Source organism: Saccostrea cucullata, unplaced genomic scaffold (assembly GCF_032062105.1).
Source record: "Saccostrea cucullata isolate Sc308-1 unplaced genomic scaffold, CSIRO_AGI_Scuc_v1 ctg1344, whole genome shotgun sequence".
In the NCBI taxonomy this organism is placed as follows: Eukaryota; Metazoa; Mollusca; class Bivalvia; order Ostreida; family Ostreidae; genus Saccostrea; species Saccostrea cuccullata.
Window position 1 is genome coordinate 52562 of NW_026940185.1, and position 23394 is coordinate 75955.

The window sequence follows — 23394 nt, forward strand, 5'->3', positions numbered from 1 at the left end:
TTCATTTGATGAAAAAAATGCTGATGAAATTCAGACGATAAAGGTTCCAGTCTACCATGCTCTGTTGAATGTGATGTACCATTCGAAGTATTTCAGAGGAGGGAATTTATTCTATTTTTTTTCCATCCAGAAGCATTCATGAAAAAACATTTGTATAACTCTTCAGATTAAAGCTTTTTTAAGGGAACAGTATGTGCAATAGTGATTGATGAAGTCCACATGATTTCCGAAAGGTACATTTTTCAAATATACACAGCAAAGTGTTCCATGCATGTTAAATTTTGCTATACTAGGTCTTGCATAAAAATATTTTAATATATTTTTTTCTCTTTTGACTTATCATAAAAGTAACATATCAAAACAAAATGGCATTCATCTTCTATTTTGTTCGATGTACAATATTATGCGTTTTCGTTCAATTGACGGGTAAGTCCGAAATAACTTATCGATTTTGATATTTAACATGCCAGGAATCACAACATGATGAGATACATGTCTCAAATGACACTGATATTTACAGAGACGCTTTTCACATCTTATCCTTTTTTAAAATGCATTATTTAAACTGCATTTTACTTAAGGAAAGGAAACTGAACATTTTGTCTTGAAAACATAAATAGGCAATCAAGTGTCACTAGTTATGAAGTTAATACACCAAACTCCTTTTAACTCGTGATTCTACCATTCTTCAGATATTTCTTCTGGTGTCATGTATGGATTTTATATTCTGCCTAAGAAAGAAAATAGTCTTAGAAAAAATGTATAATGATTACCTTTAAAAAAATTATATATGTACTTTTTAATCGATCAAAAAAAATAATTTAATGATTATTTATATCTACGAATGGTAAAAAATCGATAAAATATAATTTAGGCAAATAATTACATCATTTATTGAAGTTTTGTGAAGAAAATCTTTTTTTTTTAACAAAAACCTAATTTTACTCACTTTCTTTATTAATGTTGTCTATCTCTGGTATACTGGAAAGTAACTTGGAATACTTGGAAATATCCTCTGATGAAACATCATTTGCATTCGACTCTGATTTAGATCTGATACGTCTTCTACCATGAACATTTCTGAGTTCAATAGGTAAATCAGACTGTTTCCTATCCTTTAAGGAAATTAATTTTTGTTTTAATTTCATTTTTTTTTATTACATGAACATCTAACTTTTATTAAAAATTAAGATTCATTTCAAAGAAAAAAATGTACGTTACTTTTCTCTTGTTGTCAGATGTATTATTACACATTTGTTGTTCACGAATAACTGGCTTGTCAACTAGAAATCAGAAAAAAACATATTATTCTTTTTTGTATACAGTATCTACGGAAGGCCATTAAGGACCTCTCAGTATTAAATTCAATTTTTAGTTTTATCCGTCGTAGCGTAGCCTGCAAATATGTCATTTGTATTTCTAAACATTGTCAGCTTCTTCTCTTGACTGAACTAACATCAACCATTTTTGTCATGTAGCGTAAATGGATGAAGGGGTATAAAAAAAGTGAATTTCGTCCTTCCTGCACCCGAGGTTCTATGAATGAGCTAAAAAGCATTAAAACTATTGATGTGTTTAAATATCTCCCTCTTTACTACTGTACAACAAGCAGGTAAGCTAGACAGGGTTGTAATTAGTATTGAACCATCTATCATAAATTTTGAAAATTGTGGTCCATAAATAAGGTTTTTGTGCAAAAATGGTACTCTCTCTGGTTATTAAAATATAAAAGTATATTTATTTAAATAAATATCTCTTCCCCCTAGGCCACTGCCCATATAACAGGTGCACAGTAATGAAGATCAGTGCCCTGGGTCGTCGTTTTGTGGGGTATGGAATTCAAATGAAACAATTTTGAATAAAGTTATATATTATATATGGATTTTACATAAATGTACATACATGGCCTTAAGAAGCATTTTGGGGCGCAATTTCAGATGGGAGGGGACACAAGCGATGAAAAATGCATTGAAATGAATAAAGTGAAAAAACATAAATTATGTACATTTAGGTTTTCTATCATGAATTTATTGGCAAATTATTTTTTTTTTTGCAGAGGTAGGTTGGGATGGGGGGGGGGGTGTCATCGTTCCTTCTGACCTAATATTGTCCAAAGGATTGTTCTATCACTAAAAACCGTTTATCTTTAAAAATTCTTAGGTTTTTAGCCAAAATATATACTTTCAACAGTTTCACTTTAGACTAAAGACATGTATCTAGTTGTCTTAAGATTTTGATAGATGTTAAGATTATCACTAGATATGACAGTTTTGTGAAACAGCTATGGTGCAATCTTAAGATAATTTTCGGTCTTAAGACAGACCTTAGTTATAAGATAGCTTTAAGAAACTGGCCCCTGTATTTTAACAATTTGACAATTCCTTGCATAGCTAGAATTTATTTGAAATGTTCTAAAAGGCATCATAATTTTTTCCCTATGAATTAAATTTGATATTATGATACATTTTTAAAACCTTAACATTTATTTCCATCAATCTATTGATTCAGTATTACATGCATTTATGATAATTGCACACATTAAATTAGAATATTTTTAATAAAAGTATAGAATGAAAAGGCATATCCTTACATTCACTTGAATTAAAAATGATAACTATTTCCTTCCTCACTAATATTACCATTTATTCCTGAAGAAATAGATTCAGAAGCACCAGACTCTGCATTGTGAATCTGATTTACAATTCCAACTAAAGATGTTTGATAATCTTTTCTTCTGAGATTCTTAACAAAAGAAAGACAACAATGACACAATGCTGTAAATGTATTACATTTAGCGTGTACGATATTTGGCCGAAATTCAATTTTTAACAAGTTAGCGTAGATTTGATTTAGCGCTGTCCGAAGTTGCTATTTATAAGAGTTAATGTACAAAACATTTAGCGATGTACTTGAATTAGCGGACTCTGCTTTCCGCAAAAATCGCTAAAAAGATTACACCGCTACATGTAATACGTTTACAGTATATTGTTAACTATAATATTTAAATGTATACTTCATCTGTAAATCAAATACATGTACATCAATCAGTATTTCTGTAATTGTTTTAAGAACTCGTTATAAAGGGAGATAATTTATTGTTGAATTAATAATAGAATTCTTCACGCTTATAAACTATTTTTATTTTTTTTCATTTGCTGGAATACAAGATTTTTTGAAATAAGTTTTATTTTTGGGCTGTCAAACTTCTACAGTGCTTAAGACATGAAAGATCTTGAAATAAAGCAATAACTGTTGAATTACGAACTCCTACCTTTCTTTCTAAAAGTGGAGTACTTTCTTGTTGCTCATCCACGTTGATATCTGTATATATGACATGTCTCTTAGAATTACACATACAAGAATCACACTACAAAAATTCAGCCATTCATTAAAATAATGAAAATATCATACCTTGTGGTTGAACGTTTGATGAGTATCCAATGTGAGAATAATATTTCTTATCACTTTCTGATACACATCGGCATCTTTCAAATTTTACCCTTCTCACCCATTCCTCCTAAAATAAATACATTTATGGAATTGTTATGTGAGCCAAAATCTTTAAGAAAGCTACAATTGTTTGAAAAAAATTCTCTCAATGTTTAAAACAAAAACAATTTTTTTTACTTCATTGCCTTGGATATTTTTAAATGAGATCAATAGAAAAATATCAAGAATAATGTTACAATCTGTCTGCTCCAGAGTCACGAAATAATAGGGATTAATCCGTACGTCGTGGGTTTGAATCCCACTGTGCGACGTAGAGACCAGTTTTTAATATGGGACCATATTTACAGATGTTTCGTATCGTAGTAGGTGCTGGCATGTAAGAGATCCCATATTACTCAATGGTCGTAAGTGCCGAATATAGGGCTACATTTGCAGCACGCTACCTATATGCGGTGGCGTCTCTGTATGAGTGAAAATTTCTCGAGAGTAAGGTTACACAACATACAATATGACAATATCAAAATTGTTTAAGGTATAATGCAAGAGTATTTAAAGTAATATATGATTGATTGTATATTGTTTAACGTCCCTCACGAGAATTTTTCACTCATATGGAGACGCCACCACCTTTCGATGGAGAGCTACAAATTTTGTCCTATACTCGGCACTCAGAGCAATTGAGCAGGGAGGGATCTTTTTCGTGCCTGCACCTACTGTGACACGGGACCTTGGTTTATAAGGTCTCATCCGAAGGACCGACCACCAGGTCCCACAGTGGAACCCGTGACGTAAGGATCGACTCCTTACTTAGCAACTCTAGAGCAGACGCTCTAACCACTGCGCCACGCGGGCGACTTACAGTAACATACGTTTTAGTTTTATGTTATGTTTTGGTTTTTGCTGTTGTTGTTGTGGTTTTTTAAAGATAATTTTCCACATACTGTTCTTTACCTATGAAGGGAGAAAAGAAAATTTTCAAGAGCTGATGAAAAATACATTTTTTTTGAAAAATAGAATAACTTGCAATCCATCGTTAACTTCCTTTGCTTTTGTAGTTATATACCCTTGTAAACTCTATGTCTATAATGTCTCTCGGTTGATTCTATATACAAGAGGATGCTCAATGTAAATGTACGAACACAATTTCTAAATCAAAGCAAGCTTTTGACAAACAAGTTGTTGAAACTATCAACAGTTGTGTTTAAAGTCATCATTTTGAAAATACAGTGTACTATGGTCAATAACCTTTTCAGCAAGTCCAATAACCGCCAAGACTAATGTAGATTGACATTTTTCCTACCAATGATTAGACTATTAAAGATATTTGCAAACTGAATCGTCTACGTATTTTTCTGTTTGTCTGAGCATGACAAGATGCAAACGGAGGATGTGACGGTCGGCATGGAATGTTTATCATTTCTGGCACTTGACCCCACATCTGTTATTTTAGAAATCAATATTTGATCTGCTCCCTGTCTGTATTATCTCAATGGAATTTTGAACTTGATTACTGTTAATTATCGCCATTATACATTACAAAATGCTGCATAATAACATTTTTAAATAATTATCATTATATTTTACATGTTTTAAGCAATAGAATGTAAGCAGTGATTGAAAGACAAACACTTGAAGAATATTAAACATAAAAGAACTTTATCAAAACCTACAATGTATGTTACACAACATAAAAGAACTTTATCAAAACCTACATTGTATGTTACACAGTTAACGTACCTTGAACATTCTTAGGTCAGTGTTTTCTCTGTGTTTTGCCATCGGATGTTCTACAATTGTCAAACTGCCAAATTCATACTTCATTGAGTAAAAAATTGACTTATTTTCGAATGACGTTTTCTCAAGTTAGTGATTCAATTAAGCATATTTTAATGAACATTGAAAGAAATTAAAGAATTAGTATTGTATATCGCCTTTCATTGATAAGAAGAGACACAGAAGTGCATTTTAAAGCACAAAAGATATTTTGATATCAACTGCATCCGCATTACAAATCTTGTATTTTGTCCTCACATTGCGTCATATGTACATCCAATCTCCATATACTGATAACATTCAAAATAAATTCTGGATACTAATTTTATTACATCTCTGAAAAGTTTATTCGATACGGAAGAGTACGTTCTACTCTTATGACAATTTCTAAAACGAGGTAAGTTATTGACAAACAACTTAATGAAACAAGAACATCAACAGTCTCTATTAAAGAAATCATTTCGTGTGTTCATTGGTCGATACAATGGTCTTGTCAGTAAATACAATCCACTATTAAGTCAAATGTTGACTGACTTTTTCATACTAATTCTTAGGCCATTATTTAGACACTGATTTGTCGACGGGTTTTTACGTCACCGATTTCCGAAAGACAGAGAGAAAGGGTACCTTCTTCAAATACGTCTGCCTCTTCCTCGCTTGAGTTTCTACTTTCTTCTTCAAATACGTCTGCCTCTTCATCGCTTGAGTTTCTACTTTCTTCTTCGTTGTCAAAAACCACTAGAAATCATTTTGAAAAGTTTTTGAGTATTTTTTATGGATTATGTTCGGAGTTAATCTTTTGTTCTAATCCAAGGGATTGAAAAAGATTAAATAAGCCATGTGCTATTAACATCAAGAAAACTGTTTTTTCCCTATATTTTTAAATATACATTGTATTCCGGTGAAAATAGTGTACTCACTGACCTGTGTCAGAATCTCTCCTGTCTTCTAATAAACTGGAATAGCGGATTCCATCTGTTAAAAATGATAAAATCATGAGACAACTTTCCTTTATTTAGATTTTTAAAAAAATCTATAGATGTGCATCTATTGCTTAAGATTATTTGAAAAAAATTCAATAATACATTACCATCGTCATTCGTTACGTCGCCATTAATCACCGTGTAAGCATCTGCATATACATAAATTATACATGTTATACTGATATTATATTTTTAAGACATTTTCTAAAGAGGAGGCTCAAGGTTTATAATTGTCACCTGAGAATAATACAACTCTGTAAAGGATTCTCATAAGTATTTAAGCTGATTTGTTTGGTATTTGTTCTTATACTGAATTTGACGACGGAAAGTTCCATTTACCTGATCAAGAAACAGGATTCACGGCGGGCATGCCCAGTCAATAGGGAATGCTAAGTACCTGATTCCATCTCTGGAATTTCCAAGTTAGTGTTTTTATGCTCTCTTCACAAATTTTGTATTTTTCATAATTTTTTTTATAGCTCAGTTTTTTGTCTTCACCTTTTACATATTTCTTGTATTTAGTTAAAAATCATGAATGAGAACTAATAACTTTACTTATTTGCTAGTGCTTATAGACTCCCATGCAATGTAACTTCCTCAATGCAGACTTTAATTCAAACAACACTGCTTCAAAATTTAGCCTTTAGTGTATATGTATGTAGTATTAAATTGTTTAGAACTATACGACCGACAAAGGATAGACAAGGACAGATGATGGACGAAAACAGAAAGCAATGTCACGTGATTGACTCAGATTATCTAACCTGTGAAATTTAGAAATTATAGAAATAGCATTGTATTTTCTTTTAAAGATTATTTTGGAGCATAAGTACCTTTCCGTTTGTAATGCCTGTAGCCAATCAATGCCAAAACAGAAACAGCAACTAAAATTATTCCTACGCTGATGGGTATCCTGCAAGACAAAAACTGTTATCGTAAATCAGTATCATTTTGAAATTAGGAATCCATATGAAAAATCACAGGTGCTTGAGGACAGGACCCCCCCCCCCCCCCCATCAATACAGACCCCCAGGCCTATTAGACTTTTTTCACATAAATTATATATGGAGGACATATTTGTGATATAATCTATCCTATCAATTCAGAAAATTTGCTTAAACTTACATTTTATAAAAATATCTACCCTCTCTATATAGATTTTTATATAGAGAATGTAGGGTAGATTCAATAGAACGTTTGTTTTAGGTATTTTTTCGATTTGCTGGTATAGATCTCATCACAAATGTGGCAATGAAAGATTTTTTATAAGAAAAAAATCGAAAAAGCCCAGGGGTCTATATCGAAGGGGGGGTGTCCTGTCCTCAAGCACCTGTGTGAAAAATGTATCGCATTTTATATGATAACCGAAGTTTTATACAATGGAACATAACCATATGTAGTAGTAGTCCTTTTTTGTGACAATCTCTTCAGTTGCGGAATCTGGTGTGGTACTTCCTGTAGATGTCTCTGTGTTGACAAAACCAGTAGAAAATTCCTGATACTCTTTTTTTATAGAAATATTTTCAACATCTCTAATCACTCGATCATAACACTCGGGGACTGCTCGGAAAGAAAATGCCAAAAGTATAATTGAAAATATCCAAATATATGAAAAAGCGGAGACATGTATCTTCAGTTTTAAGCAAAGATGAGTAAATGATCCAAATTAAGGAGGTCTAAACACTTGATGGGAATGAAAAACAAGTTTTTTTTATATCTTATAAAGAAAATATGTAAGACAACGAAAACAGGTACATGTACATAATCCAGATCGGCAGGGCAATTATTTAATTCAACTTCAGTAATACACCAGTTACCTATACATACATGTACATGTATTTAATATTGAAAATATTAAATAAAATTCCATCATTCTAAAGGTTGGTTTGAATGATCAGCTTAAAAACTGATTGTTAAAAAGTCTTACATTCATACGATTTATTGGAATCATAAACAACTGGACAACTTCTACAGAATCCTTTTTCGTGTTGACTGCCTTGAATAACACCACCTCCTTTGTTAAATTCTGTACACAGCCACACTGAAACATTGCAAATTATATTTCTAGAAGTAAAGATGTACGCACTTTAAGAAAGAGTGTTTATTCGCGAGCCGGGTAATGTATTTTTTATGCAACGGCTCCGACATTAATTTCCGTACTAACAACCAAAGAAAAACATTGTATTGTTTTTAAAATCGATATTTTATTTCACAATGAAATGTTTAAAAAACGAATCATGCATTGTGTAGTTTGTTGGGTATGCCATTATGCAAAATACCCCACGTTTTCAACCCCAGCATACCCAACAAACAAGACAGAGATTCCTTAACTATTTGTCTGGAGTTAATATTCAGTAAAACATACTTACACACAATTTGTTTGATCGGTGCGCAAACCTCATATGTACCGTTAAAAAATCTGTTCACAACACAATGGTATTCAAAAGTAGGGCATTCATTCGGTATCAGGTGACAGGCCTTCCTCAGAGTAGCTATATCATTCTCTATTTGAGTAACTGGACAGTTTTCCACTAACTCCGCTGTTTTTATAACATCGTTGTGACATTGAGAGTCATTCACTCCCTGAATCTAAACAAATTGTATTTCTCTTGACATTTTGTCTTTTTTTTTTTATATAAAAAGGAGTTGAACTGTAATCATTATATATATATATTAAGACAGGATTTTTATGCCCCCTTAAACTAAGTTTCGGGGGTATATAGCTTTTGTCGTGTCCGTCCGTCTGTCTAGCTGTCTGTCTCTCTGTTTGTCCGAAAAAAACTTTAACCTTGCCCATAATGTTTGGTTTAGTAGAGCTATGATTTTCATAGTTCACATGTGTATTCCTTGTGACAAGACCTTTCTTTGGGTACCACTAAATTTGACCTTTTGACCTTGACCTTGGAGTTTGACCCACTCTTTTACACAAAAATTCAAAACTTTTACTTTGGCTATATCTTTTGAACAGTAAATACCATGACATTTATACTTAAGATTTATATTCTTTGTAAAAAGTCCTTTCGTTGGATACCAACAACCATGGCCTTTTGACCTTGACCTTGGAGATTTCTGTCCTTGCGAAAAAAACTTGAACCTTGGTCATAACTTTTGAATGGTAATGGATAGGGCTTATATACTTCACATATGTAATCCTTGTGAGAAGACCCAGAACCAAGAACTTTGACCCTTCAACCTTTGAGTTTGACCTACTTTAAAAAAGCATACCTTGACCATAACTATAAAAGGGTTACGGCTAGTGCTTTCATACTTCACATATTTCATCCTTGTGACAAGACCTTTCTTTGGAAACCACCAAATTTCACCCTTTGACCTTGATCTTGGAGTTTGACCTACTTTTCAAAATTGGTAACCTTAACCATAACTTTTAAAGGGTTAAGGCTAGGGCTTTCGTACTTCACAAATGTATTTTTGTGGCAAAACCTTTCATTAGATACCAATATCCCTGACCTTGACCTTGGAAATGTCCTACTTATGAAAAAACTTTAGATTTTGTCATAACTTTTGAATGCCAAGGGCTAGTAATATCATACTTCACATATGTAATCCTTGTGACAAGACCTTTCATTTGATATCAAGAATTTTGACCCTTTGGCTTTGACCTTGGAGTTAGACTTACTTTTTAAAATCGGTAAGCTTGGCTATAACTTTTGAAGGGTTAGGGCTAGGGCTTCCACACTTCACATATGTATTCTTTTTGGCAAGACCTTTCATTTTATACTAATTGCTTTGTCCTTGGAGATTTCCGTGCTTATGAAAAAAACATAAACCTTGGCCTACTTTCATTTTTCAAATTTTTTTTCTAGTGAGAATACCCTACTTTGGATACCAATATATTAAGTTTGCATACATGTATAAGAAAAGTTTAATCTTCGCTATGTTGCATACGGGGACATCAGTGTTTAACATACACTTCTTGGTTTTTTTTTTAATCTAAGACTAATTAAAGCTTTGATAACTAACCTGCTTCAAAATAAATCCGGCGAATACATAAATAGGAACTTGTTCAACAATCTTCATCAGGCTTCGCCTAGAATCAATCAAATTATTAATAAATCCAGAGTGGAAATGCAAAAAATTAAGTTAGGCTGATTTATATTTCAGTTATTGTATTTACTTAAGACTTTAACAGGGGGCAATACATGTATATATTCAAAAGACACATACTTCCTGATACTTACATGTACTTAAACATGCAATGCCTGTTGTGTGCGCTGAATTAATTTTTATCATTTTTGTGTGATTGACTCATTATATGGTGTGAATTTGTCAATATGTGAAGTGCATATTTAATTAGATCGTGTACTTTCAAAAGCCGGCCATTACGCCTTGTTCATCTTTTTCAAAAGTCTTCATGTGTGGTGCAAACATCTTTACGTGATGTACAATTTCTACCATGGTGGAACTTTTTCCGTTTACATATATAATTAGAAAAAAATCCCATCAATCGGAAATTTAATTTAAGGACTAAGCATTATTATTTCCAAACACAACTTTTTAACTATTGAACACGTCGGTTGACCCCCACATCACATCACTTAATGATAACAGCACATTAAGACAAATGCACATCACATTATAAAAAAAATATTACAAACTGAAAAATGCACATCACATAATAATAAAAGCATATCTTAAATTAAATTTTGCCATTACAAGACATGTATAGTCAAGGCGTTCAATACATAGGCATTATGTTTAAATTAGTATAATTTATGCTGGAATTGTTATACATTATAGAGATTTTGTTAGAATGGTAAACTTTAATATTTATGTATTTAAAAAAAATATATTAAAGCCATTAAACTGATCGCACTATATCTCAAAACAGAACTCATATATAGACTTCTATATATGTAAAAAGAGTATGAAATGTATCAAGAATAGAATTTTGTCCTTTGAAATTAACTTACGAATTTGATGAAACAGAAAATATAAACTTTCCCTTTATGATAAATCCGTACAACTAATTTATTTATTTATAGTGACATGTGTACATTAATTATTTAGTTTACAAACTGTATAAAAAAAAATCAATTAACACCTGGTATCTGAGGTCTATAGGCTTGCACAATTTTTCTTAGTAAGACTAAAAATGAAACATTTTGAAATAACGAACAGTATTCAAGATCAAAAGTCTATAAAACAATAAAAATATGAGCAGAGCAAGCGCGGACCTCAGAAACATCAGAGGTGGGATTAGGTGCCATGGAGGAGTGAGCATCCCCTGCCGACCGGTCACACCCGTGTGCTCCTTGTCATGATCGGAAAATAACGGAAAAATCCGTCGTCAATTCAGTGTATAATCAATGGTCTAACAATTAGTATGTAAAACGTCAGTCAGCATTTGACTCAATGATAAAATTGTATTATTTTGCTAAGAATGTCAATGTATCGACCATAGACCTTACGAAATGATGACTTTAAACGAGACTGCTGATTTTCTTTTTCATCAACTTGTCTTTCAATAATTTATCTCGTTAATGAAATTGTTCATACATAGAGCATACTCTTGCGTATCAAATCAACTGAGATACATAAACTCCGTGTGCAGGTGATGAAGGTATATTGCTGCATAAGTAAGGGAAGTTGACGATGAAAAAATTAAATCATCAGAATTATCATAGGTCCGTGTAACACTTAACAATTAAAATTTCTAAAACGATTTAGAGTTTTAGAATGTTAACATACTAGTTCAAATATCTAACTTTCAAAAACTCAAACTGATTTGGTATAATGAAATTTAACATTTTAGTTCAAAAATCTAAATTTCCAAATTTCCAAATAGGTTTTAGAATTTTGATATTTAAGATTTTTACCTTAAATTTTCAAAATTCAAATTACCAAAAAAGATTTATGGAATTTAAACGTTTGAGTTTTTAGTCTACCATTTGTTCAGAAAGTTTACACTTAACAATCTAAAGTTCGGTAATATTTTTCGTCTTTCGATTATTTGAAATTAGCTTCAAGCTTCTAAAATCCAACTTTGAAACGTTTAAGATTTTTAGAAATTTGGAATTTTGGTTCAAATGTTCAAATTTCTAATAACTTAACACTTTGAGTTTTTAGAATTTTACTTTAAATATCCAAAATTTAAACCAGGTATAGAATTTCATATTTTGGATATTTGAAGTAAACTTCTAAAAACTCAAAATGTACAAACGTGTTTTGGTTATTTAAAAGTTGAGTCTTTAAATCAAAATTCTAAATTTCTAAAAATCTAAAGCGTTTGAAAGTTGGAAGTTTGAAGTAAATTCTAAATAATCAAAAGACGAAAATGTTATCGAATTTTAGATTGTTAAGCGTAAACTTTCTGAACAAACGGTAGATTAAAAGCTCAAAAGTTTAAAATACAAAATGTGTTTTTGGAAATTTGAATTTTGAATATTTAAGGTAAAAATCTTAAAACTCAAAATGTTAAACCTGTTTGGAAAATTGAAATTTTAGATTTTTGAACTGAAATATTAAAATTCAATATACCAAATCAGTTTGAGTTTTTGAAAGTTAGATATTTGAACTAGTATATTAACATTCTTAAACTCTAAATCGTTTTAGAAATTTGAATTGTTAAGTGTTACACGGACCATCATAGAGCTTAGTTGTTAGATTACCATTAACGTCTTTTTCAAGTAAAAATTCCAGATGTGAAACAGGTGTGTTAGACTCTATATCGGTATATATGGTGTCTTAACTCAAGCTCACCAGGATATATCGTATCGACATTGTGAATATCTTTTTAGACCAGAAACAAGTATTTTACTCATGCCCTAATTAAATTTGCAATGTGATCGGACAATACATGTATGTACATAATAAAGACATTTTCTCTTTGAAACTTGAATTACTTTAATCATATTAAAATCAAAGGGTTGTATACGTGCATTCGGAAAACCCTGTTTAGAAAATTTATAATTAGAACAGGTATTTCCAAATTTATAAATAGATTCATTTTTTCCTTCAATTTACAAATAATTATATAGGTGATAAAAGGTGTAAATTATAAACATAATACATGAAGAAAATAACTTACACGTACATAAAATCTAACGTCAGGTACAACTTTATTTCCCCTTTTATCGGTGAGCAGAGGTACACATAAATATGGGAATGGTCGATATATAGATTTAGGCCTAAGGAGCGGCAATGCAAACTTTATAAAAGCATTTAATTTAAAAAATTTAAAGTACAGTTTCCTCCATTTTGCAAATTAAATCATATAATCTTAAGAGTAAAATCTTCTTTATAACATATACTGTTTACAAGTTTGAAAAATAAATAATTAATTATGCTTTAATTATAGACAGATCTTACCTAGCTGTGCACGATGTTATCTCGTTCAACCAGACGCTCGGCTATCTCCGTAAGTCGAGTGTCTGGTGACTATGCACGATGTAACAGAGACAATCCGGGAAAATATATTTCGGTACAAGTCGTGTTTTATTCAATTCACTACAAATATATAAATGAATTTATATATATATATATATATATAAATACATACATATATTTTTATAAACATAGAATATATATAAATTCACTTCGCCAATTATACAAAGTGACAAATATGAGATAGACAAAATAATGTACATGTGTATATCTTAAAATTGCTAATCATTTTTTCATTTTCTTTTCCGTGTTAAAGCACTTTCTTAAGGGGCCCAGACCCTCTGCTATAAATTTGACTTTAGAAACTTTAAAATTTGTAATATTGATTTTCATACTCAACGGTAACATTAGAGTCACATGGAAAATAGTTTGAAGTAAAGAGCGCTGCTTATTTTTTCAGAAATGATATCATGACATGAAGAAATTGAACACGGAGAACGAAAAAGAGTAACAATTTATTATCAACATTAAATTTAAGATATGAGGTGCATATAAAAATAATACTTAGTATCATACCTATTAAAATTCTTTTTGAAAACATCATGAAGCGATGCTTCCTGAGTCAGAAAATCACAATGTTGCATGTGGTTGTAAGAAAAAAATACATCTGTAAGGAGGAGTTATCTTTCTTCTAAATATTTCTTCGTGTGTAAAAAATGATATAATAACAAAAAATGCAGTATGAGGTACTTGAAACATTTAACCAGTTTTAAAATGGTCCTTAAAAAGAAACAACTAATTCAATTTATAAGTCTTTTGAAGTTGGATTTAAATGTTTTATTGTTAAATATGATAAAACAATTTCAAAGAAATTGGCAAAAGAAATAAAAAGCAATGTTTTCATCAGATATTAGATTTCATCAAATTGACTACTCAGAGGTCTCAATAAGGAAACTCTGAGTAAGAAAACTGTGAGTAGTATTCATATTTTGTACTTTGAAAGTTATCTGTCTTATCAGAGGGTCGGTACCCCTTAAGAAACAACATATCCTTCTAGCAGTTGTAATATCTGTAGGATTTACTCTTCCTCCAATGGGATTATCATTTATTAATACATGTTTATGTGTTTACATTAAAAAATCTTTATAATTGCATACTTTGGACAGTAAAGAACAAAATGTTTTTGGGTCCAAAAAATAATTTGCATGAATAGCATAGACGTTTTTCTCTAGGAATAGGGGTTTACTGTATCTACAGCGGATGGACGCTATTCCTAATTTTGTTTAAAGTCATGTTCCGTTAGGTGGCGTTATTGGTCACAGAAAATACAAGTTAAGCGGCAGATTCAAGTTAGATTCAAATTGATGCGGAAGCAGAGAAAACAAACGACTGTCATTTGATAATTAGCAGGTATTGATATATTTTAAGAGATAATTATATTTATAAAGCTTTAGACGTTACTGAATAAGCTTTTTCTGGCTTAAATACAATGATCCAGCGCATTGAAGTGGTAAAATTTACCGTTTGGATGAAACGTTCTGAGTCATGTTTTGAACGTCATGACACGCCCATATTTTTAGAAACGAGAAAGAAATATTCGTCGTAATGTTTTAAGACACCCCACTCTTAGCGACAAGCAACATGAGTTTCACTGAAATGGAGCTTTAAAAAGTTTAGAAGGGAGAGTTAGAGACTCCCGCTTCTGTAAAACACAAATTGCAACGAATATTTGCATATTTTTGAATTGATCATGTCTGTTGAAGTTACCAGAACACATGTTGCGGTCAAACACGTGTTTATTCGGTGTTCATTTAGACTGAAATTTTGATTGGCTATTATATCTATGGAAAACTTGTTCTACAGGTATTCGAATAAATAAGTTGACCGTTTTATCTATTTCTAAAGAAATGGGCGTGTCATCCTATGACAAACAACGTTCTAAACATAGCTCAAAACGTTCCACTCGAACAGAAAATTTTACCACTTCAATCCGCTTCATTGTATTATTTATTACCAAGAAAGCTACCGAGGGAGACAGTAACTTACTAGTTTAAAGCCAGAAAAAACTTGAAAAACTTGAAAGAAAAAGCAGAAAGAACTGTAAGAACCGGTTATCATAAGAGTTTACTGTGTAAGAGTCAAAATAAGCCAGCATCATTTTGATTCATTGTATATAATTTATTAAAGCTAGATAATTACGTAGTCTCAACATTTATCTGTAAATATTGCTTAAAAATATGTTTGTATATTTTGAAACTTCCAGGTCCTCAGAAAGTTAACTGAGGGAATTCAGCCACCTAATCTATTTGTTATTATTAGGTTTCATTCTACAAGTTTTTAGTAGCATAGGTGGGATTATACAATGAGGCGCATTGAAGTGGTAAAATTTTCCGTTTGGATGAAACGTTCTGAGTCATGTTTTGAACGTCAATTATAACGAAATGACACGCCCATATTTTTAGAAACGAGAAAGAAATATTACAGACTCGGGGTTTGCAACCTCACATGCTGTAGATGATGTTGATTAAGTGGATCTAACTATAGCTAGAAGGAAATCTGTGAGATTCGGTGATCGTGTTGACAATGCTACACATGTGTAAGGAATCAAAGAAAGATGAATTCGACCAAAGCCCCTACTTGAAAAAGAATTGGCAGAAGACGACCTGACGAAAACTTGACGACCCAGTTTTCAATGTTACTTTTAGGATGAAGCCAATAGCCTCGTTTCTTAACACAGAAGTCCAGTATGTTTCCAGTAGGCATGATCAAACCCAACAATCTATACTAGCTAGGAGCCGTCAACATTTTCAACACAAAAAACCGGCAACGTACGATGCTACCACGTCATGGCTTGATTATGAAACACATATTGAAACATGAACAAAGCTAGGTAATTGGGACGATATTGAAAAACATATTGAAACATGCATAAAGCTAGGTAATTGGGACGAAACCGAGAAGGAATTGTACTTGTCTGTTTCCCTAAAGGCCCTTTCACAATTGGCGCACGAGCACTTTACAACACTTTGCGATCGGAAAATTTTAGCTTCGCACGAGCTCTCGCCGAGCTCTCGCCGAGCTCTCGCATACGTTGCACGATGTTTCGCATTCGTTGCATGCGTTTTAGTGGTCGCATCAAGTCTCCTCAAAATAGTCGACATGCACACTATTCAGACGCGACCAAATGCGATCCACATTTACCGCAATTCAACGCACGAATATTAGTACGACCGTCTTGCAACGTTTTGTGTACTCGCAAGAGTGATGCACGATTTTTAAAGGTCGTAAAATGAATCGCAACTGTATATGCGTGTGTTGTGCTACCATGAGACTGTTGCTCAACGTGTCTCATGTAATCTTGCAACGTTTTGCTATGCACGATTTATCAGCTTCAATGTCCCATGCTTTGCAACTAGTATATGTAAACCCTGAAGAAGCATCTCTGTTTCAGACCACAATTGACCATGGATACTGCTTCACCAATACAAGCTCAGGCGGATTATGAACAGGGCTCGGCTGCTGCGGCAGGTCCTGAGCCTCCTCCTCCTGGGCCTTTTTCTACGGTTTACCTTGGCTTTACCTGTAGCTTTTGTTATCTTTTTGAAACACATCTCTTGCATTCAACTGACGAGGGTCGGAAACGGGTAGAAAATATATATTCCTTTTCTCACTCCACTCGCACGATCATTCGTACCATGAAACGCATGATTGCACGATCGCCTTACGTCCAGTCGCTTTGGTGCACGTGTAATCGTTCGATCATCTGATCACTCGTGCGATCCTTTCGCATTATCTTACAACACTCGCTTTCATTGTACAACAGTGACATATAGACGCAAGATTTATCGTAAGATTTAATGCACAACGGTCGCTTTAGATCGTGCGAATTTCGTACGAATACTTTTTCATATGCGATTATTTCAGCAACAGTATACGATCCAAATCAAAGTTTTTCGGTTGCACGAATATTTTGTAGCTTCTGCTCGTGCGCCAATTGTGAAAGGCCCTTAAGAGACAGTGCTTAAGATATTCTTAGAAATTTGTCGGATGGTAAAGAAATAAGTTACAAAGAGCTGATATCTGTATTAAGGACATATTTGCTCCACCAGACCAAGTAGATTTATATAGAGCTCAACTGAGAGAGCAGAAAAAGAGAGCGACAAGGAATTTTAATGAGGCTGTAAGAAGTGTAATCAAACAAGACTGAACAAAGATTAGATGGCGTGAATTCATCTTTGAGAGCTATTGAACATGACACACCTACGTTGTAGGGACGAATTAACAATAGAATTGAAAGATGTCAGTTTTACCATATTGGATCTTTAGAAGTTGATAACGTCCATCGTTGAGGAGCTCAAAGAACTTAAACAAAATCTTGATGATCTACAAAAAGACAACTGGACAAAGAAACCTGGATGGCAACAGGGGTCATCTCAAAAAGGAATGTCGCTCAAAACAAAATCGTGAGAATACTAATGCAAACTATCCAGTGCAGAGAGAAACAAAATATTAAGGATTCAGACACATGCAACAGGGTCCTCTAAAGAAAAAGTAGGGATTACTGGGCATGCTGCAGGTATTTTTGTTAAAGCATCTATTGTTGATTGAAACAGGAGCTACGCTGTCTCTTTTGGCTAAACAAACACTTGAAACATATGTAAATGATAGACTTCTCCAAAGCAACAGCTCATTAAAAACTTTAGAGAAAGTCAGCCAGCCAGTGCAAATAGCAAAGAATAGAAAATTGAACTACGCTACTATCAAGGACGCCTAGCCTTTTCCGAGGATAGATGAGTCCAAGGATCATCTTTCAAGATCCTGTTGGCTTTTGACCCTTGATCCCTCATCGGGATATTGGCAAAATGAAATAGATCCCATTGATAGACCAAAGACTTGTGTATTGCAAAGAAGGGTTTATATCAGTTCAAGTTAATGACGTTTGGACTGTGCTATGCTCCGGCGACTTTTAAATGACTCATGGAGATAGTCCTGTGTGGTCTCCAATGGGATATAGTCTTATATATCTCGATGACATTATTTTGTTAGCAAAATCTTTTATATTAAACAGTGGCTAGTGCAGTGGCTAGAGCGTCTGCTCTAGAGTCGAGAAGTAAGGAGTCAATCCTTACGTCGCGGGTACGAATCCCACTGTGGGACGTGGAGACCGGTCCTTCGGATGAGACCGTATAAACCGAGGTCCCGTGTCGCAGTAGGTGCTGGCACGAAAAAGATCCCTCCCTGCTCAAAGGCACTGAGTGCCGAGCATAGGACAAAAAATTTGCAGCTCTCCACCGGCAAGTGATGGCGTCTCCATATGAGTGAAAATTCTCGAGAGGGACGTTAAACAATATACAATCAATCAATCAATATATTAAACGATTTTATATATTATAACAATAAGTATAACTGAAAATGTATTATCATGCAAGTATATAAATTGAAAAACTAGCATTAATCAAGAGAATAATTGTGAACTTAAATTTGAATTAGCTAATTATAAGACCTCGTTAAGTTCTTTTTATGTTACGGTTTTTAAAGACATACTTAAAGAAGTACTTTGACAGGTCCTAGGATTTTGCCCCAAACATACTTATGACCCTACTTAAGTCGGACACCTAGCAAACTTTATGTTACGACCCCCTGGTCATTTTTGACATAAAATATTTAGATTTATTTGTATATACTATATCAAATTAATTTTATACATAACATATGTTAGTATATAATCATAATGACCTTTGGCTCCAGTGTAAATAAACTTTTGAACAATACTTTGTGTAATTAATTGTTATAAAATATAGGTCGTTCTAAGTTTAAGAACTTGTGTCCAATCCTTTTGTTGTAACATCTAAACAATAAAATATGTTCAAACCAAAAGACACTTGTGATTCCCAATTTTCAATTCAAATGGAAAATTTAAAATTTCAATGCGCTTCATAGTATCTTTCGTACAACAGAGACTACAATGCTGAGAAATCGAAAGTAGAGCTAGAACATACACATGATACTAGAGCTGTTAAAAATAAACATTAATCAAAACTGAATATTAAACATTGAGAGAGATAAATTATATTTTCATTGAAATAGTTAATTATATTTCCTGCTTTTACAAAAGTAATTGAATTAAATAATATATTACTCATACAAAGTGTTCTAGAAACAGTTAATGCATATAATTATAGCTAGTCGTCAACAGGACGGAAATCCCATTCCAAGTTATAAACATTATACACATTTAATAATATCTTTAAGAGTTTTCAGCTTCAATATGTTGACAATTTTTAATGCAATAATTGTATTAGTGCTGTGTTCTGTTGATGTTTATACACAACGACAATGTACCGGGTATGATTTTTGCATTCCTGAAATTTAAGAAAAATTTATCGTCATTAATTTTTTATAATATCTGTTTGAATACTTTCCTTTCAGAGACAGAGGCATTGAGTGTTGTGAAGGATATATGTGGAATAATAACACAGGCAACTGTATTAGTAAATGTGAACAGATTTTAAAAAGAATTCAAGAATATGGGGTCTTTTTTATAAAAATTCAAACTTATAGGATGATAGAGTGAGACCCAATATCTGTAGAACTTGCGTATAACACTTAAAATTTCTTTGATTTACCTCTATATCGTTTTAAAATAGCAAGAACAATATAGTTCCATAGGAATATGATAAAACTTAAAAGAATTTTCCGACTCCACATTAATTATAGAAACATAAGCTGGTTTTCTTTTTTCAAGTTCAATATCGGTGAAAATTTAAATGCAAAAAACATATAGCATGTTATCTGATACACTTTATCTCTAATTATTTTTTGGCTCAGATATACTATATATAGCTTAAATTATATCTACTATCAAAAAAATTCATAAATCAATGAATATATTTACATTGATGATAATTTTATCCTCCTTTTATATAATTGAAAAAAAAAATAATTTGAGAAAAAATTATTTAATACCGGCTATTCATCAAATGCTTTTTTAATTCAACCATTAATTCTTTAGGAAAGTTTTAAGCATCTTCCAGAGTAGAGTAAAACACATAATTAAATGAAAAAAAATGAAATAAATTCCAAACAATGTTTAATTTCGATGCATTTTATATGTTATAAAATAATAGAGCATACGGAACTTAATAGATTTAAATAAGGTATGGTTGTAAATATCAAGTATGGAATGTTCATTTTTTAATCAGATGACAAATCTGTTTGTATCGATTGCTTCTATTTCATTACCACTATCAAATTTTACATAATCTTATAAATATTTAAATCTAAACTGATAATTATATTCATAGTACACAAAATTGTTTCCAAAATATATACATTTGTGTATCAACCATCATAAATACTTTCATATCACCTTAACAAAATAGGCTATATAAGTTCTCGAACACCCGATCTACTCATACATATTTAGGCTATCTTGTTTACGCCCCTCGTGTTCATACATGGGAAACAAAATTTAACTTAATGAAAAGGAAAAGGAAATATCAAACATGTTCAATGGATGCATGTAATTTAAATTGCAATTTAACATCGTTTAATTGAATCGAAATTTTAACCTAATAGTGTTATATGTTTTGTACGTGTGCGAGAGAGAGAGAGAGAAGGAAGATTAAATGCATAGCAGTAGATATTATAATCTTTTAATCCACAAATATTTCTTTATATTTAAAGAGTGTCAAACTGGATATCTTGGAAAATCCTGCAGTTTCAAATGTCCATATCCTTCATTTGGGGAGAGTTGCCAAGGAAGATGTGAATGCAAAGAAACATCTTGTGACTTTGCAAAAGGCTGTTCTTCAGGTAAAATCATAGTAGTCATATTATAATTGTCAACATGCCAATGTAATTTGGGGAATGTTTACTCTATAATTTTTTTCTTTGAAATATGAAAATAAAGCAAAAAATTATTTATATTTTAAGAAAATTTTCGATTTTTGAAGGAAAAAAGGAAAAACCCATGACATTATATAAACTTACGTACCTGTTTTCTTGACATTCAAATTAAATAAGAATAATAATCGCATTAGTAATTTTCTCATACGAAAATTGAATGCTTTTCTGAAAATTTTCAACTGTTTTCCAAATATATTGAGCTGAACGTAAATCGACGTCATCGAGTTGACCATATGTTGAATACGAATAATTTGCCAATTCATGCAAGAAAAGAATTTACCCTTGCTGAACATGCCGACCTTGTGAAATCGTGAAGAGTTGACGATTATAACATGTATAATTATTGACTACTCAGCGTTAGAACTGTTGGATTTGGAAAAAAGCATTATTTTAAAATGTATTTGCAATAATTCTTTTTATTTTTTAAATGTTGTGAACAGAAGACACCTGTGAAATTTATCATGTAAAGTTCGCAATTCATAGAGTAAAAACTCGTAATAGAAAAAACTCTTAATGCGGGTTATAAATACTTGTATCATTTCAAATATAGATAACTAACTTCATATTTAATTTGCAGATGTTTATAATGAAGAAAATATCCAAATTTACATATCAACTAATAACAAAATAGCTCTATGGAAAACTGTTACATTTTCATCTGAGATAAATGCTGTTGCAACGGATAAAGGTGAAAAACAAAAGGAGGAATCAACGAAAGAGCTACTCTTTATTTTAGTGTGCGTTAACTCGGTAGTAGTGCTAGCTGCTGTCATTTACATCTTTAAATTTATTGTAAAAAGAGCTCAGACAACGAGAGACAGTCATCATGTATCAAAATCGTTTAAAGATAATGGATGTGTTTACGAGACAGCAGATGATACAGAAAGAAACGTAGCTTATCACGTTATTCCTGATCAGCACTATCGTACTGTTACAGTAAACATCAGTTCTCCTGATCAGGTACAAGGGGATCAAGGTTCTCCTGATAAAAGGAGTTTCGAAGAAAATATGTCAGTGTTAAATTCTGAGGACACAGGTGGTTACCTAATACCTTCCACAATATCGTTGGCGTAACTGTATTTGAAAGGTTTTTCCTTCACAGAGTCGGTGCATTGTGGACTTTAATATGTTATTTTATTGCAACTTTACAATAACAGTTTACGCTTATCAATTTATAACTGATATACAACACACCCCCCCCCCCCCCGTAGTATCATTCAAGTACTTTATTACTATTAAGGGCTGAATTGTAAATTTACCTGTGAATTTATTTTCTTTTGCACAATAAAAACTAAAATAATTGAAACAGTCTTCAAATCTAAGTTTTAGATTTTTTATTTATTTTTGATTTTCGTTTACAATGTTTGTTGCGTATATTTTAGTCAAATTTTCATTGTATTTATACTGAATGATATATCTTTTCTGATAAATCTTTGTAAAATATAAATTATCAATTCTTAATTTACTTTTCTTAACATAACATCTTAACACCACTTGATTCAGATCAGTTGTTGAATACAGAGCCAGCGTCTCTTAATCATTTCCATTCATGTTCATATACTATTGCTGTATGTTTTGTGTAATTAAAATATATCAGGTTCACCTACTCTGTCATAACAATATGCACTCATATTATTGTTATCTTAAATGTCTTAATTTATTTTGATTGATGTTGTTCACTGAAATTGTTAGGCATTTTTTTCACACTGAATTATCTACATTTTCTCGGCTATGACAAATGATCGCACGGCAAGTGTGAGTAGGTCAACTGTTATGGCATGCTTACACCTCAATTGCACCTCATCCTATCTCTGATGTTCCAAAAGTCGTGGTTTGCAGCAGCATCAATTAAGTGTTTACATTGATATAAGAAGCTGATATTTCGATATCAATAAAAAGTAATCCTCATCTATACACAAAATGTTGATTATAGTTC

General features: G+C 32.1%; 3 protein-coding genes across 3 annotated transcripts; 1 reads left to right on the plus strand and 2 right to left on the minus strand.

Annotated features, from left to right (window-relative positions):
• Positions 1 to 941: 941 nt before the first annotated feature.
• On the minus strand, positions 942 to 5957 carry LOC134254923 (uncharacterized). Its single transcript, XM_062737447.1, has 7 exons — positions 5851 to 5957; positions 5188 to 5237; positions 3412 to 3517; positions 3272 to 3321; positions 2640 to 2742; positions 1222 to 1283; positions 942 to 1115 (listed from the first exon to the last, which is right to left on the minus strand). Exons 2-7 carry the CDS (start codon positions 5227 to 5229, stop codon positions 942 to 944), a joined length of 537 nt encoding a protein of 178 aa, XP_062593431.1. The 5' UTR covers positions 5230 to 5237; positions 5851 to 5957.
• Positions 5958 to 7578: 1621 nt separating this feature from the next.
• On the minus strand, positions 7579 to 10251 carry LOC134254924 (uncharacterized). Its single transcript, XM_062737448.1, has 4 exons — positions 10188 to 10251; positions 8576 to 8795; positions 8134 to 8247; positions 7579 to 7766 (listed from the first exon to the last, which is right to left on the minus strand). The coding sequence occupies exons 1-4, from the start codon at positions 10242 to 10244 to the stop codon at positions 7579 to 7581; spliced, it is 579 nt and encodes a 192-aa protein (XP_062593432.1). The 5' UTR covers positions 10245 to 10251.
• A 9550-nt stretch (positions 10252 to 19801) lies between these two features.
• LOC134254927 (multiple epidermal growth factor-like domains protein 10) lies at positions 19802 to 22596 on the plus strand. Its single transcript, XM_062737450.1, has 4 exons — positions 19802 to 19895; positions 19980 to 20041; positions 21237 to 21365; positions 22036 to 22596. The coding sequence occupies exons 1-4, from the start codon at positions 19819 to 19821 to the stop codon at positions 22530 to 22532; spliced, it is 765 nt and encodes a 254-aa protein (XP_062593434.1). The 5' UTR covers positions 19802 to 19818; the 3' UTR covers positions 22533 to 22596.
• Positions 22597 to 23394: the final 798 nt, after the last annotated feature.